The sequence below is a fragment of the Diuraphis noxia genome, unplaced genomic scaffold (assembly GCF_037042655.1).
Source record: "Diuraphis noxia isolate RWA-SAM2 unplaced genomic scaffold, SU_Dnox_SAM2 contig0001, whole genome shotgun sequence".
Taxonomy (NCBI): Eukaryota; Metazoa; Arthropoda; class Insecta; order Hemiptera; family Aphididae; genus Diuraphis; species Diuraphis noxia.
This window is the reverse complement of record NW_028301711.1, coordinates 69,350,098-69,369,196: the sequence shown is the minus strand read 5'-3', so window position 1 is coordinate 69,369,196 and position 19,099 is coordinate 69,350,098. Positions and strand designations below refer to the sequence as shown.

Genomic DNA, 19,099 nt, shown 5'->3' with positions numbered 1-19,099 from the left:
CCGTACATATTTTTGTATACGGGAATCGTACTTAGTAAATGCAATTTTAAAATAATTAAATTGATTATGTCAATTATTTTATTTTCTAATCTTATTATATTTTAGGTACCTATTTATATAATTGTATAAAAAGAAGACTTACTCCAACATATATAACTAAAGTAAATACAAATAATCTAACAAAATGGAGTATACGTTTTTTTTAAATATGTGTTAAGGCATACATTTTTCTTCTTTGTATGAAAACGACTAAAATATTTTAACGTTGCTATAGTTACATGGGTTTGGAAATTATCCAAAAATAGTAATACAGCTGAGTGCGATGGTTTGAAAAAACTTCGCAAATAGATTCGTCCGGGCGATAGTAATAAAAAATACCGAAAACTCGCAGTGATGAATACGACAACTTGTTGATGAACAAACATTTAATGACATGGTTTTACAAGGTACGTGTTAAACACAAAAAAAAAAACACTATTTTTACAACTATTGTCACTTATAAAATAAATGTCACAACCTTACATTACCATCCAATGCTATCACATAATAAACACCATGTTTTTTTTTTTGAAAAACTCTCACAAATTAAGTTCTGTCAGTGAATTTATTGAAATAAAAAATTTAAGACTTTTTTAAAAGTCCGTGAAACATTTCGATCATTTCAGTCTATATAATGTTAGCTTATAAGACTTACGATATATGGACGCTAAACCATATTATAACCTAACCTAAAATAAAACAGAGACAATTGTAAAAGAAACGCAACTAATCACCTAATGAATGATCTACAATAAACATCAAAATACAATTATTATGATGTTTATACTGAAATCCAAGTCATCAACATAATGTTATATGGCTTATAAATTTATAATGGCTGCTTGCGTATTATATTAAACACGTTTGTTAAGTTTGTTTGTATAAGTACTTTACGCCTTTAAATAAATTATCGTATTTAAAATGATATATTAAATGATATTGATGCCTCTGTAATACTCTAATTATTTTTTTTTAATATTTTGATTTTAAATTAAAAGTGAACATATTAAATAATTGTGATGATATTACAATAGATAATGATAATATTATGACATGCAAAATGTCCGGCCTAAAATTAAAAATATACCACATTACTACATTAATGCGATTTTTAAAATAATTTATTTTACAAATATATTCTATTGGTTAATTTATTAATATCGTATTATATTATTGTGTATTATTTAATTTGCTTACCCAGCGGTGTGCTTTTTTCTTCGTCGACGACGTCTACATCTTTCATGATCGGCATTAGTTCCGAGTCACCGTCCATGCCCAACCAGTTTTCAGCGTTGTGGATGTTTATCAAATCGTGAATCAGTTGCTCGTCTGATTTTCCGATTACACCACCACGACCTTTTTCTGGCCCGAACACAACATGATTGTACAGTGGGTCATTCTTCACCGGAAATCCTGAATATAACAATACATATCATTACTTTTATAATTTTTTATATTGATCATAAACTCGGCAACTATGGCAATCAGCTAAGTTAAGGGGTTGGTTGGTGTTTGGAACACGTGTTGTATATACCAAACCACCATTATAATACGTAAAGGTTTGTCAAGAAGATCCGTTTCTAAGGAGTTCAATAATTCAAAATGTCATAGGTAAAATTTGCTCAGATTAAATATCAGCATAATATAATTGGTATCAAGTGCAAATGTGATGAAAATTTTTATTTTTTGTTTGAATTACATAGGTACGTTCCTTAATATTATTAAACTGAATTAAATATTTTTTCTAATTTCTTGTGTATAATATCAATATATTTTGCTCATATAATAGCGTGTAACCGTGTACGTTTCGTAGTTACCATAATTCATAATCTATATGAATTCCATGCAACCATCAAGTCGTTATTCCGAGAAAGGATCCCATCATTCAAATAAGGAGGCCCAACTTGAAAATCTCCGTTTCTTTGTAATAGCCTATCTGACCATGGGTACTACAACCGAATTTGATTTCCGCACTAAACGTCAGCGCTATTTATTTTATAAAATATTAACAAGTTGATTAGAAGTAAGACCAATACAATTATATACCTAGGCCTAAATCTCTGTGGACTCTTTCAACCAAGTCATATGCTTTAGTACTTAGTTTAAACATTTACGTATTGGGTATATTGTAAACATTATTTATTTATTTATTAATATAAAGTAATGAATTATTATATGTGTTACTCAATAATACAATGCCATAATGGCTACAATCTCGTATGATAAATAATATATGCTCTAGATACTCTAGTCTATAACATTAAACCATCAAACAGTGTGACCACTCGGTGATCAATTTGTCAAAAAACAACTGTTTTAAATATTTTTCTGGCTCTTTGGATAAAAATAATGTTTAAAAAAAAATATTTATTATAATATGATTATTATTTATTACAGAATGTATCATTACAATTTATAATCACAAATTATTTACCTAAGTATTGAAGGTGTACCCTGATCTGGTGCATGCGTCCCGAGTGTGGGAAGCACAATACCACACTAATGTTGGTCTTCTCGTTGTAGCCCACCAATTGGAATGTCGTCGAACAATTTTTGCCTTTGTTGGATACCTTGCATACGCCTATCTTGTAGCTGACCACTTCGATAGGATGATTACACTCGATCGTTTGCCTATATTAAATATTAAAATGAGTTATATAATATTATTGTATATAATGGCCTTAAGCTATAGATAAAAGTTGCGGGAAATGACATAATTTTGTGATCGACCTGCTTATAATAATATAACAACAATAGACTACAAAAAATAAAACTTCTATCGTGTACACAAGTTGTACTAATAAGGGGCACTATAGCTTCATAGAGATGTACTTATAGTTTTAAATTTGATGTTTCAAGTAAATTTTACCAATCATCCTTTAAAATTATAGGTATTTTATACGCATACTTTTAACTTTTAGCGTACTCAGAATGTCTTCTAACAAATAGGAATTAAAAAAATTATAGTACTCTATTTGATTTTAAGCCTTATTTTCTTATTTGAATACTCTGGTTTACTACGCGAGTTAATTAAAACAGGTATACTTCGTATACCTAAGAAAATATTTGTTAATGTGTAAAAAGATATTTATTAAATCATCTTAGTCTTATATGTAATATTATAATATTCTCAGTTGATGATTCGCATACCTGCAAATTTAAAACTATATTAATACGTTTTATTATAAATTAAACTAAAACTGAGTAATTACAATAATATGACTTAAAAATAATTCGTATTTCTTTTAAACTACAGTTAAATTGACATTACTCAAAGCTTAAACATTTTGAAAAATGTGAATCTTTGAACAGATTCCTTGGAAATTTTTTTTATATACTTTCCTTACTATTTATATAAGTTTTTTTCCATTTTACAATAGAGATCAACGATATATTCTACTTTTTTCAATCTAAAACATATTATAATATAGTACAGTGATTTATACCCAAAACATAAAGTTCGTAATTTGAAAATGTTCTGGAAAAATAAAATGAAAATCTCAAAAAATATATTTTTGTTTATCACGTCATAGCTAGTATTATATTTAATGTTGGTAATATAACCAACTCGGTGTACATTGGTCAGCAATTCGTTACCATATTACTATTAAACAGTACGTTATTTGTATACAAGTGGAATTTTTTTATGTCACAACAACAATAATTACATAAAATACTCACTCGGGAAATTTCCCCTCGACTCGGCACACGTATTGTTTGTTCACCTGTCTATTGCGGATTTGTGCCTCCATGATGCGGGCGTACCGAGGAGTTCGACCGAACATCAAAAGACCGCTGGTCAACCGATCCAGACGGTGTATGGTCCTGAGGTTTCTCAAGTTGTGCTCCTTGGCCAAAACGAACACCACAGTGTTGTGTCGATAACGACCGCACGGATGAACCTGCCGGATAACGTGACAATCATAGTTAGTGATAATAATTATGAATATATATATATATAGGTACGCTATGTAGCAGTTTTAATATATTTATGATAATACAGACACTGCAGTTGACCTAACTCCAATTTTTTTTTTTTAATCACATCACGACCAGGCTAGGTGTCTGGTTTTGAGTCAGTTTATTTTATTCTTAGACGTCCATGTTGCCAGCTAACGTCAGCTGGTAAAGTGTTATATAAATAATATTTATATAATGTATGTATATTTATTAAATATACAAACTACAAATTTATCATATGCATTTGGTCACGGTATAAGTTAATTGTTGTAGGGTGCATAAGGTTGAATGATATGTCACAGAGATTTTGTCGTGAAACGTGAATATTGGTTCAAGAACGGCATGTAGGTACAAATGTATACAACAACCGTTGTTGTATATAATTGTATTGCGATAATCAATTAATGAAGAATTTGTCGACGGAATGGAATAAATAGATTTTAATTTATTTTAAACTCTATAGAGTTACTGAATATTAACTTCAAGATTTTGAAATTATGAGATTTACCAGCAAAAAGAATAAATGCTAAATCATCTAAAAAGTAGAAATTACTTTATATGTTATATAAGTATTATATTAAAAATCAAAATTTTCAAATTTGTAACTTTTATATATATAATGCTCACAATTTATTCAATGGTATATTTAGATATGCATTTATATAAAATGATAACAAAATAAGCAAAACTATAAAAAAATAAAATTTTAAATATGTCCTCTTTGTATATTAGGTTGATATTTATGAATCATTCACATTGTTCTACGTCTCTACGACCTTTTTAGACAAATATGAAAAAAATATAAGTCCTCACTCATATTTTTAAAGATTAACGTTATTTTTTTTTCATGTGTAACATTTGAGTTTGAATATTGTAATGCCATGAAATTAGCTGTATACTTGAATATAAAGTGTTATAAGTATTTAGGACTATGGATATAAGCGAGTGACAAATTTTTCACTTTTGCAAACAAACAGAATGCATATTTTTTGTCGATTATTTTTTTTTTTTTTTCTACCCGAATTTAATGATGCCTATGTATTTAATAATGATAATAATGATAATATATATTATACAGGGTTTAATAATTAAAAATAATAAGATATATATTCTGTTCCATTTCAGATTCTCATTCCGTTACCGTTTTTTAATGACAATGTATATTAATTATTATAATGTACTATTCCCTTGACACTTGACTGAACCAAAAATAAACCACCACCGTTATTAGGCGGTTTCTGTGTGTGTATAATATATATATATATATATATATATATATATATGATTTAATTAAGTAAATTATATAAATCAAGTTACCGGAATGCTTGCGGGTTTGTTGACTACCACAATGTCGTCGTCCATGTGCACGATCGTGATTGGGTCATTGGTTACCGGTACTTCATGTCTGTAACATAAACACACACACACACAAACATATGAGAGTGTGTTCGAGCGTCGTTCGTTAAAATTCTTTCAGTATGGTATAACGTACAAAAAGTGTCGAGTTGATAAATAATCATAACACGATCCTACTAATATTATAATTCATTGTGAAAGGGCTTACAACTCTTGCGCTAATATTATACCTATACCATCGCCGACCTAGTTGTGTACATTATGGACAGTTAACCAAGTCTAACCAAAAGCCCCCACAATAATAACTGCTAACTAAAATACTGACGCAGAGAAGAACTAAATAACACTTAAACCAACATCATCGATCACTCAGATTATTAAAATGTGTACATTTAAAAATGCTGTGCTAAAAATAATGTGATAATAGTTGAATTAATTTAGCTTTCATATTTTTAACACAATTTATAACTAATAATGTTATTAATAATTAATGATATCGATATACTTTCGCATGTCTTTAGTACTGTTTGTTTCATATTATTTCTGTGAAAAGTCAAAAATCTGAGGTTGAAAACGGTATAAAATTTTCTTTTTTTTTTCGTGATAGTTAGTGGGTTGGTAGGAGGATAGTTTGATACACAGCAGCGAGCACTGTGTACCGATAATGGCACCTAAATTGAAAGTGATAAAGACCAAAAAAAAAAGAGATAAAAACCAAACGCCATACGTTTGTGGTTACGCCATAATCGTAAACCTAAAGGGAATGACATTTCACGATAGTTCAGATGAATCGTCAAAATAATACCACGTGTAGGGTATAATATATTAATAGGTGTATACGAGTAAAATTTGTCTTGTCACAGTGTGTGTTTGTACCGTCGACGAGGAGTCGTAAATTCTAGATAACCACAAAATTGCGTTTAATAGAAACGTTGAACCGGCGTGAGTGTATAATATTGAATAATGTCTAACAATTTGTTGTACAACGGAAAACGGACTAAAAACAATAATAAAAAGAAAGAAGAACGACGCCAGTGTATAATATAATACCGGCTTGTTATATATATTACGGGATGATTCAAAAGTATGCTCACCCCCTTTTATTTTATTTAATAATTGGTTTATTTAATATTTAAATAGTGATGTTCGGAATTTTTAAATATACTTAAGGAGCATATTTTAAATTAATTAAATTCTCACCATAATTTACCATTATTTATGGAACAAACTTGCGATACAAACTTTAATCATATATATTTAAAAAAAAAACATAGCCTCCATATTATGTATTTCAAAATCAATTCCAATATTTCATTAACTAATCGTTAAAATTTGATACAGATACATTCAAAAAATTAATCTAAATAACAGTTTTATAAAAAAAACGGGTAGGTTCATACTTGAAAAAAGAATATTGTATTTCTATTGGACACTGTATTCTTTTCAAACGGTTTTATAAAGCCAAGTATTTGAAAATATGTCTCTTGAATATATATTTTAAAAGTCCCGAAAATCAAAATTTGAATAAATTTGTAATCAAAGGAAAAAATGAGGGTGAGCACTGAGCATGGTTATATAGCGAATCACTCTGAGTGTCTGAATAACGAATCAAAAACTCTTGCGAATCACGCATTTTATCACGTATAGTCAAAATATTGATATTTTAATATGCCAATTGTTTTTCTCCTCTCTTTTTTTCAGCCGACAAAATATGTCAACGAAGCAAGATCGTTGTCCGAAAACCACGTATATGGTATATACGGTGTATAATATACCCGCATGACAATCAAAACGGGGGATCTCAAGTCGCGTGCATGCACCGGTTGACATAACATTATTATTGTTTTGTGCGCAATTTTTTTTTTTATTGTAGTTTTTAAGTATCCGTTGTAGGTGTCATGCATGTGTGAGTGTGTGTGTGTGTGTGTGTGAGTATGAGAGAGATTTCTATTCTTTTCAAAACTTTATTTTTTATGTAGGACATAGGTTTATACATATACATCATTATATGGGGTGTTTCATCGCGTTTATTCTCGACATTTATTTTATCGTATGAACACGTCTACGGCTTATCCCGTTCAAACGGCTACCACGGCATAACAGAAATCAGTAATAATAAACTTTTAAAATATTCACATTAGCTAACTCCTATATTATAAGTTGGTCATCATTAAATATTAATACCTATACTATTAGGGCATGTGATCATAACGGTTTTAATTTATGTTATTTCTGTGTTCGGAAGGGAGAAAAATGTACACATTTTAGCAATCTCTTTAAAAAAAGTGTGTAATTATTTTCCAAAATCGTATTTTTAGAAAATATTAAAAACAGAAAACGTAACGCCCTGTGATATTATAATACGTTTTATATAAGTTTCATTATTTTCAAGCAATACCTGCGAAATTTGTATTTTCTACTTTTATTAAGTATAGAGTTTTTTGCAGTTTCTTTAATATATAAAGCCGATTTTTTCATGCTTTTCTGTAGCTATAATATAGTTTAGAAAACATTAAAATCAGAAAAAAAAGTTACTGACGAGAAGAGAAAGCATCTTGTATATAATATATTACAATAATAATATGTTCTATGTGGGTATTACTATATTTTCAAGCAAGACCTGCACAATTTTTATTCTCTACAAGTAGGTACTCTTACTACAGTAATAATTGGGATATTTTTTTTAGTAGAATTTCAACACGTGCGAGGACGTATATGACGCTTATTGAATACAAAATATAGCCATTGTAATCAAAATCACAGTACGTCGGGTTTCGAAAGCTTCGGAAACAATAATACGGACGAATGTGTTTGAGTACGTCATGCATGTACTTTGCCGTATCGAATAAATGCAGATGGACTAGGTCATTACTTTTGAAGACTATAGGGTTTTATTATTTTCATTAATGTATAATATTATATTATTAACGTGAACTATCAAAAGTCAAGATACGCCGCGTGAAAATATTTAAAAATTAAGAAAAAATCATCATAATAATTAGCAGCACTGAACAAGACGTTATTTTTTGTTCAACGTAAACCGTTTCACGTAAACTTGAGTCTTTGAATAAATCAGCAGTGTTTGAGTTGAAAAACAATTAGAAGGATGATGAAAGAGTGTAAATAAATTTGCGTACATAAATGCTTAAAGATAGTGTTGATTAAGATATAATTCTGCGTAACCCGGTTATTACTTACTTATAAATACTTTTAAAAAAGAAGAGGAATGAAACACTACTCCATTATTGCTCTCAACATGATTAATACGCAACAGCATCGATTTAAAACGAATAAACATTCTAAACGATATTAGACGATATTAGACGATATTTTAAACATATCGATAAGTACCACATACTATCTTATATTATATATCTTACTTTGTGTTTATTGTCTTATTGATGTTTAGAATTAAAAAGTTTTACAAATTTTGGGTTAATCGTTAGTTAGAACTATAATTTTTTGGATTTTTTATAATTAATAAACGTTATATCCGCGTGGACACAAAGTTTCTTCGTCTTACAAACGCATAACTTAGCAAAGTTTACGTGAATAAATATCCGTTTTATTATCTGTTATTGTTAGTATTAGAATGAATTGACCTACCTATTACGAGTATACTAAGATCTAGAGGATAAAAAATATTAAGGGCACTTTGACGTTTGTTGAAAATTGGGGCATAATTGAAATTATGAAAATTTATTTTCCCTTAAGAAAATAATTAGAAATACCAAAAATCGGAATTTGAATACATTCATAATTTATGATAAAAAAAGGAGTTCATGTTGCTTGGCTAATCTCTCGATAATATAATAATAATATTATTATTCGTTGACTGTTGTAATTTACACTGACTGTTGTAATTTATGGTATTGATAAATGTCACAAGCAAGCTGAAGGATGTAAAATAAAATATTACATACCTGTGTACCACGTTAGCCAGCAGATCGTTGTGTTTCAACTTGTATTGCGTGTCCACTTTTTGATAATTTACGGTCAACGAACCGGATTTAATGCAACGTTCCTGCGAATGAAAAAAATCGATATCAATGACGTTAAAATAATATACATTAATAAATTGTGTACCGATACCGTTTTATGTGAACGGGTATAATATAATAGGTAATATCATGCAAGTCCCTTGCATTTTTTGAAGGGAATAGGCAACGAATTATTATAATTTTAAAGTTTTTTTGTTAATCGAGCAAGTGGCTATTTTTATAGCAAGTAAAATGGTTGAATACCGAAGTATAATAGGACATGATGGACAAGATGCAAAGAGAGTGGTCACACCATTTCGGAATTATATTTTATCATCATTAATTATTATTTTTAGGTAAAATTCTAATATATTATATTATACAATTAAATTGTGTTTTGTATGATCATTATATTGATCAAATTTGATGACATTGAAGAATTGTCACAGAAATGGGTGCTTTATACTGCAATTTTACTATGTTTTCTATAATATATTATAGAAGGTTTTTAAGATATATTTTAATAATTTAGTAATGACTACTATGTGCATTTTAATAGTGACTAAATGGCATATAGTTACATATTATAATATTAATATGACAGTGAATGCTGCTTCATCCGGTCATAGAGATGCAGGATAGGGTGAAATATTAGACTAGAAGGTCTGTGCAAAAATATTTCAAGCTATCCGCTTCACTGATGGTAAATACAATATATAAATAGGTACTCACATATTCTTCGGCCGGGTGCGCTCTGAACTCCCTGGCGAATACGTCCAGTATATTTTGATTTACCCATCTGCCTTTGGTGAACGTAGTGAATGTAAAATAGTATGGGTAAACTTTTCTCAAACCTAAACGAAAGCAAAATAATTTTAGTACAATTATATGAGTTTCTTTGATACCGCACTTTGGACATTCCAACAGACGCGGAACTATATAAATTGTATGATTGAATACGACTTTTTTTTAGAACTTTCGGCATACATTAGATCATATTTTCAGATACTTAGATTTTTTTTTTAGATTTAATACCATATCCACCAACTATTTAAATAGCGTAGCCGTAAAAAATTATTATTTTAGATGTGAATCTGAACCACCACATTTTACTGCAGTAAATTGTTAAACAGTTGACTTTTTTTAAATATTGACATATAAAAATAAACATTTGCACTAGTAGCTACTGAAATTTTAAACTTTATGAACTAAGATCTAAGGATTTGCATAAAATTTAAAATGTGTGTAAAATATTATAGTTTGCATTGTAATGATAATATATTCAGACAATAATTATTCTTACAAACTATAAAATTATAATTATGTAATATATATATATATAAATTGTTATAATTTTCAAATCATTATTACCTCAAAATATTCTAACTCAACGATTTTTATGGACTAAGTATTATTTTTAAAATTTAAAGTTTAATAACTTTGAAACCAATCTTTGGGTTTAGATTTATATACCTACGAAAAAATCTTCTTCTTATAACAATATTTATATTATAAATGAGGGTGGTTTCTCATTTGAAAAAAAAGAAGTTTGTATATTGCCACAGAATAGGTAAGTACTTCTTATAAGTTGAAAACAAATTGAAGTATTTAAACATATGGTTAAAAGTAGGTATGTAGTTATAAAATTACAAAAATAAGATTTTGAATAAATTTATTTTTAAAGGAAAAACTTACACCATGTTCGGTGTTTCATTTCGTATAGGTAATATATTATTATTATTTAGTATTTTTACCGTTTTCAATATAGTACGACGTCTCGTTGTATCTTTCGTCGGTAAATCCGGGACGTTTCGCTTTCAGTGCTTTAGTTTCCAACTTGGCCTGCAAAACCACGAAAAAATATATGACATTAATAATATCATAATATTTAATGTTGATTACATTTAAAAACTTTAGTTGGATATTGAAAATCTTTGGTTGTTATAGGAGATTTTTTAATGTGGTTAAATATAACAACATTAATAAGAATGTTTAAGAAGATTTTCATACTCAAACTTCATTATTGCACATAAAAAGCGAGACAGTGACGATAATCCGAAATATATATCCCTATATATTATATTATATAACTAGTATAAATGGTCTTTTAAAATATATATTTAGCTTCGTTGTATGAATTTATCGGTTCGATGGAATCAAATATTTTATGAAATAGCTACACATTACGCAGATACTTTTTTGAATGATTAAATTCTTAGTTTAAGCACCTTAAAAGTTTTAATAATTTTTGTTTTTTGTTTACGATGTCTGTACTGGTAAAATATATGTTTGGAGTCCATAAAATGTTTAAACGTTTATGGTATATACCCAAATACTATTTTTAAATATTTGTTTTTTTTTCGTTCATAATTTGCATATAAAAGGTTTCGTTAAAAGGTTGAATTTATGACTAAAATGTTCATACTAACTCAATACCATATAATTAGATTTCTTCGCTATGTATTTACCAAGAACCTACACTTATTTTTTATAAATCAACTAAAACGTTATTTTTTTCAACCTTTGTTCATGCGTAACATCTTTTTTAAAAGTCCTAAAATCTCTTCAAATAAAATTCGAACATAATAAACGACAAAATAAAATTACGATTTATACCATAAATGTTATGGTTATACGGTTAGATTGCTATTTTATTATTAAAATTTCGTTAGATAGGTACCTTTATAGGTTAGTAGTTTGTGAGTACCTATACCTAACCTTCATTTTACTTGTTCAATATTTAATTCCTGTCTAAGTACAATGTCTGCGATTGCAGAAGGGAAATTATACATATTATGATGTAGGTAGCTACTAGGTACCTATAGTTTGTCCGCAGAGAGGAGGTGATAAGGTCATATTATGGAAATCGATATCCTCGGAACAACACTATAATATAATAATATGAAATGGAAAATGGAAAATGTCACGTATACGTAGATACACGTGTATATTATAGTGAAAATTTCGTATTCGATTTCGGCATAACATCTATCTAAAAACTCTCATTGTAGGCGTTAATTATTAGATAATAGTAGTATACCGCTATAATAGCGTCATGCGTATAGTTTTTTTTCCGCTGAAATTCAGAATTGCGCAACACTCGTATCATGCGTGGGAAAACTGCGCAATATAATATCATTTCACTGTATAATATTATACTATCTTATTATGATTTAATCTTATCGAAAAAGCAAAATGTATGTCAAAAAATGTAATATTAAAAATCAAAATTTAAAAAAATGGTAAGTAATTTTCGTACAATATACAACGCCAAAACACAAACCTTCATGTGCATTATTATATAGGAACTTTAATTTAATTTTTAACTGCCACTAAACCACAATGTCAACATTTTCTGAGCACGCGCCTATTATAGTTAAGCTACTTTTTCTTGATAGAAATCGAACGATTTGAAGAACACGCCATAGTCGCGTTTATTATAATATAATAAGTAATATGTTTGCAGAGTTTAGAAGCGCATTCAATAAATAAAAGCTTTACGGCGTTCAATGGTTCGAATAATATTAAATACGCGCGCAAAAAATTATAAAAGACAAAGCTATCCGACCAATCGCAAAAAAATAATAAGAATAAACATTTAAATTAACTTTCAAAAGAGTTTAGTGAATTCGTTAAGCGTATAATAATATAATAATGTCTATTGTTGTCTCGGTATATACATTCAAGAAGTTTTAATAGCACTCGCGGAGTTAGTTATTCGTTGAATAAAGAAAAGAGTTGTGGTTTATTTCCCTGTGGGATATTCACTGGTACCTAATGCTAATGCCGAAGAAGGTAAGTACTGTTTGTATAATTTGAAAGCGATAACGAACTCGTATAATCCAAGTTCATGATGATGTAAAACTTACGTAAACCGAATATTTCGTTAAATTGATAAGTTATTTTTGTTTCAAAATAATATTTTTCTATCAATCAAATGTGTAAGGAAATCGTTTGGAAAACGTGTAAGCATTACGATTAGATATATTTAATATAAAATATTATCTTAGCTTAATATTACCTTGTTTTTTTTATTTTGAATTTTTAGCTTGTTTTCAAGACGGTATTGGATATAATAATATACAAATACATTGCGATTTGGCGAGTCGTTTTTACATAATAAAGGACTGGTTTCCGTCGAGATAAAATATATGTTTGATTCAGAAGTAGGAAAAATGTATTTATTTTCGATATATTAAAATATTAAAATCCCTACGTCTTAACAGCCATGTCTTCTCATCGCTGTCTCTCCACACCAAGTATCAGAATTCTCCACTCTTATCAACCGCAGGTCCTGTCTGGTATCCTATTATTGTTATCTTGGTCTCTAAGGTTAGGCTTAAGGATGTCTATAAGGTCATGTTAATAAATATCTATGCTTTTGTGTGACAGATATAACGCATAATATTTGCAGTCAGCCTACCTTATTGTGTTCGATGTTACTAATAATATATTGTTTAATATTGATTCAATATAGCATACCAATACCAAGGTAATCATTGATTCTGCTTTCTGTGTTCGCCATTGTCGTTATAATTTATATGTTTTTTTTTAGTTCAAACATCAGCATTCACTTGTGTTATTTTCCTCTAAAATACCTAATAAAGATTGTGTCTTACGGGCGTATGGATATTTATCATGACACAATCGGTCTAATATTGATTTTCTTAACACTATTGTCTTTGAATTAAATATGGTGTCAAACTCTCAACATTCCGCTTAACATCTATTTACTGGTCCTAATCTTCTTTTAACTTCTACGTGTATTTCATTGGTTGTATCCAGTACAGTTCTATGATACTTAAGATTTTCTACCATTTCAACTCGACCTGTTTGCCTTATTTCAAATTACGTTTGGTTATATTATACGTGAGATGATGTAAAAATCAAATTAAAGTACAACATTCAAAATACTTTTCGCCAAAAGCAAATCTAAACTATGTGTTTAAAATATAAAATACCAAATTGTACTAAAATGATGAAATAAAATAAAGAATTAATGGCTATATGTAAAAAAATAATTAAGTGACAATTGTTTCATACGTTTAATTATGAAATTCGTACAGCAAATTGATTTGTAATTTATTCAAATCACCTGTAAATCATCTTTAAAGATGCAGATGTGAAAGAATACTCGTCCTTACACAAATAAAAATTATAATTGTTTTCATCGAAAAATAATGATTGGTTGGCGTCTAAGAAGATGATTTGGTACTTTTTTATTCAATATTTCAAAATACAAAATAGGTAATATTTACTAAAATATAATTAAAATACTAATTATGACTATACCAAGTTATTTTTAGACCTTTTAAATGATATTTTGTATATGAAAAATTAATTTGAGATACATTTTAATTTATTGGAAATGTTCTCGACTTAAATTGTAAGGTACAATACAAGAATGATGAACATACTCGTATGTCGTATAGGTAGCCTGTTGTAAACTTTTATTATATATAGGATAATGCGGACCCCGGGAGTGGACATAGGGACACGTTATTTCTTTCATAATTCACCCATATTGATGTGGGGAAGGTGGGCATCAAAAAAAAATAATGAAGAATTTATACAGCGAAACGGAAAGAATACGATGTATAATATTTATGTGGCAAGTCTTACCCCGCTCCACCGTAATAATATTATATTTACTTCCATATTCCACTGATATACAATTACATTGTTTCACGTGTATTGGGAATTTGGGATACGTAACAATATTGTTGACTTGAAAAACAGATATATTATAATTCTCAAAAATTGTGCAAGTTTGTTTTTGATCCAAAACCCATTATAGAATAATAATTATTAACTGAACTAAGTTTTATGGTAATTAATTATGATTTTTAAATCCCTCAAAAACTATAAAATAACTTTCCCAGTAAAAAGTACACTCTTCAATTCGTTAATAACTTATGACGGTACCTACGTCACAAAATGTTTAGTATTTATATAATGTGTTCCTTAAGAGTAGGTATATTAGGTTATTGAATGGTAGTATGCAGTCTCACTTACATACATTTATCGTCATATTTACGACTATGAAGATCATCGATTTTACTTAAAGTTCATAAAGTAGAACGAGCGATAAGTTGCAAAATAAAAAAAAACGAATAACTCTGTATAGAAATTGCAGACTGATGGACGACACAGACGGTACGAAGAAGTAAATCTCACACAGAAAAAAAAGAAGTACACAGGTATAGAACTACAATGGTCGTTCAGATGTGTGTGTGTAATAATGAAAATAAAATATGCCTTGTACGTGACTATTGTGGGATTTTTTTTTTCATAAAAAGAGCCTGAGCAATGTACGATTTAAAGTGGGTGAGTAATAAACGTGTTCAGATATCGTTTTTATCGTACCTATATACAGTATACGGGGGAACGAAGTACTTGGCACGTTAGATCCACCGTGTCGACCAAGAGCGTATACGAAAGATTCAAAAATGGATAACTATAGTAATTCGTAAGTCTCTCACGTGCAAAAATCATTTTATTCACCACTACTCGGGCCTACTCGATTGGTAAGAAGTTCATTTTATAAATCTTCGATACGTAATCATATATTGTATGCTGAGCGTTGTCACTACAGTTAAAATTGAAATTTAGACCAAACTAAACAAACGAAAATATGTAACATAATGTTTGGTCAAAAAAAAAAGTTGATTTTTGACTATAATTATGATATTTTAAACAAAAAAACAAAAAAAAGTAATTTGATGACTTTAGAATTATTCAAAGGGTCACTTAATTACGGTCAACAAAATGCTTATAGAATTATTTTATACGCATACACGGTAAGAAATATGGCATTGTTAAATTGAATACATTTAATTGTTTAAGTGGTTTAAAATTCAAAAAACATTTCATGCTTATTTTTGATCGGGAAATAATATTTTGTGATAATTTTATCTAAAATAAATAAAACTTATTTATATAATAAAAATGAACTGTTATGTTGACACGATACTATAATAATACCTTATCTTTGACTATTCTTTTAAAAGGTTTTTGGACTTTACCAGAAAACTGCAGTGTTGAAAAAGAGTCATTGATTGTATTCTGCACCAAGAAGTTAACTTTTTTTACAGTACCTACCCACTATAGTGATTCAAAAATATCCCCTCTCCATAACTCTATTTGAACTTAGTTAAATAAGTATATTCTTACACATATTGTAACATTAGCAATATTGTTTATATTACAACTATAATAAGTATATTATAATGATGAAAGCTTTTGATTTGATTTTAAAATTATTTACTGAAAAAATCACAGAAAATGAGATTCAAAATTGAAAATAGTATTAAATAGTTCTGATCAAACGTAGTTTTAATCCAATCTTGAACATTGACAATTTTTTTTATCACAATATTATATACTTACTTTATCAGAAACTATTTTTGAATTAAACCATTTAGCATTTATTTCATATACGATGATAAGGAAACAACACTTAATAAAAAAATAACTATAACACTGTATACATGTTATATTATAAGTGTTGAAGGCTCTGATCGTGCTTGAGATTTGCATTTTCTCGATTGAATTAAATTATTTTCATTTTTGCTCAAAAATACAGGAAATATAGTTTACACTACAATATTTTTATGATTAAGTTAATTACATATTATTTAATATGATTTAAACACAAACATTATAACATAATATTACAGGAATTATCATATTTGTATAATATGAGAGTCTGCCTTTTATACATACTCCTTAAATTTTGGATGTTGGTTTTAATTAATAAACTAATTCCTTAGAACATAATTATAATGTAATTATAATAATAAAAGATTTTAGTCTGTTTTAATAATATTGTAGCACGATCATTTAACACAGTGACCAAATATAAAATGACACATATACCTTAAATATGCATATAAATATATATAAATTAGTATATATTATTATAAATATATAAATATATATAAATTAGTATATATTATTATAAATATATAAATATATATAAATTAGTATATATTATATTAAGATAATATGAAAAACAAATCTGTTAATTCATCAACTCCAAATCAATAAAAGTAATATTACATCCAATAATCATATATAGTAGATTAATATTCTTTATTTGAAATATTTTTTAACTTTGTGAATCTAATTGGATAAGACAACGATATGTCTATATATGTGTGCATTGCAAGAATTAATGTTTTAAACAAAAAAATAGATAAAATGTTAAAAATACAAAATGTAATACCATTTTCTAGAACTATGTGACAGAAATTCCTCCGGTGTCGGAACGCATCCACAAAACCTTCTGTAAAATTTGTAGAAATATTCCAGTATTTAAATCCTTTGGGAGTTGTAGATGATAAGTGAAGTACACGTACGAGGTTATTGTTTAGAGTTATAGACGCTGACCTTTTTATGGCAGAGAAAACTGAAAAACTGTCAAACTTTCAAACCGCTTCTTATTTTGGTCAGCCTTATATTTCATACTTATTCGAACGTTTGTGTAGAGTTAAGATTTTTTTCAATACAGGCCGTGACTGCAAAATTTAAGTTTGTTGTACTAATCACTTTTATATTCGTAGGATTAGCGATTATCAAAGTGTGCTTCACAGAGCCTTAATAGGGCACAGTTAGTGTAATCTAGCGGCTTCACGGACAAATCTGAATTTAATTAAAATAAAATAATACTTAGTTAATCAGGTTTTTTTTTTTATAATGGTAACCATAACACTTTGTTTCATAGTCTAAATTTAATTAAGGTGTGAATTGGTTGAAGTTTTTAATATTCCATTTATCATTAATAGACGAATTGTTTCATATGTGTTGGTTAACGTGTAAATTGGGTCCAGAAAATTTAAGTTCAACAGGCGAATGGTTCCATTATTTGTGAGCCAATAAGTAGTGACTACTTTAAATAATTTATGTATATAAGTACCAATATAATTATAAATATAATTCGAATATCTCAATATTCTCAGATATTTTAAAAGATGTATTTCATTTTTTTCTATATGATTCTTAAATTCTAATTTCTATTAAGAGACAATAGGATAATAATAACCACACAATTAAGAATATTTACATAATAAAGATATGATAATTCTTTTTCAATGATCATGAATCCTATAGAAGTTATATTATATAATGCTTTAAAAAAAAAAATTTCAAGTAATATTATTCTATAGGAAATTCAAAAAAGTGATATCATACAAATGTCATAACTAATAACATAAGATTAATTGAATTATTTGAAATCTATTATCTTTTTTTAAAGAAAATTTAAATCAACTGAATTTAAATATTTCGACGAATTATTTATCATATCGAAAAATTAAATACTAAATCAGAGTATTTTTATTTAATCTATACTTTACTAATATTAATTATATAGTATTTAAATTTTTGTTTTTGCGTATAGTTTTAAAAAATTACAATTGATTTGATCAATTTAATTATCAATTAACATGAACATTACAAAAATAATACGGAATTGGATTCAAATAGCGTTTATTTGCAAAACTGTTTAAACGGGTATGTCATTATACAAATTATTACAATATAAATCGTTTATCGTTTATTTTGTGTGCTTTGTTTTGAGATGATAGCTGTAGAATGCGTTTTGTTCTCAATCTTAGCTATTTATCAGTATTGTATCGTGAAGTGACATGTTTGAAATTTTAATTTTAATTTTATTTATTTTACAACTTTGTTCAATTACTTTATAGTATTGTCATTGATTATGAATAATAAATGGTATCATGAAGCAATTCTAGAGATATGAT

At 27.9% G+C, this 19,099-nt stretch overlaps 1 protein-coding gene across 2 annotated transcripts in view; it reads right to left on the bottom strand.

The window, feature by feature from the left end:
• Positions 1 to 19,099, bottom strand: part of LOC107169051 (pseudouridylate synthase RPUSD2-like) — a 530,147-nt gene that overhangs the window by 11,546 nt on the left and 499,502 nt on the right. For both annotated transcript variants that reach the window (XM_089217235.1, XM_089217236.1), the window contains 7 exons: positions 11,090 to 11,177; positions 10,068 to 10,189; positions 9,279 to 9,379; positions 5,317 to 5,404; positions 3,721 to 3,941; positions 2,474 to 2,670; positions 1,237 to 1,452 (listed from right to left, as the gene is read on the bottom strand). In XM_089217235.1, coding sequence (XP_089073361.1) covers positions 1,237 to 1,452; positions 2,474 to 2,670; positions 3,721 to 3,941; positions 5,317 to 5,404; positions 9,279 to 9,379; positions 10,068 to 10,189; positions 11,090 to 11,177 — 1,033 coding nt within the window. The remainder of the gene's footprint in view (positions 1 to 1,236; positions 1,453 to 2,473; positions 2,671 to 3,720; positions 3,942 to 5,316; positions 5,405 to 9,278; positions 9,380 to 10,067; positions 10,190 to 11,089; positions 11,178 to 19,099) is intronic.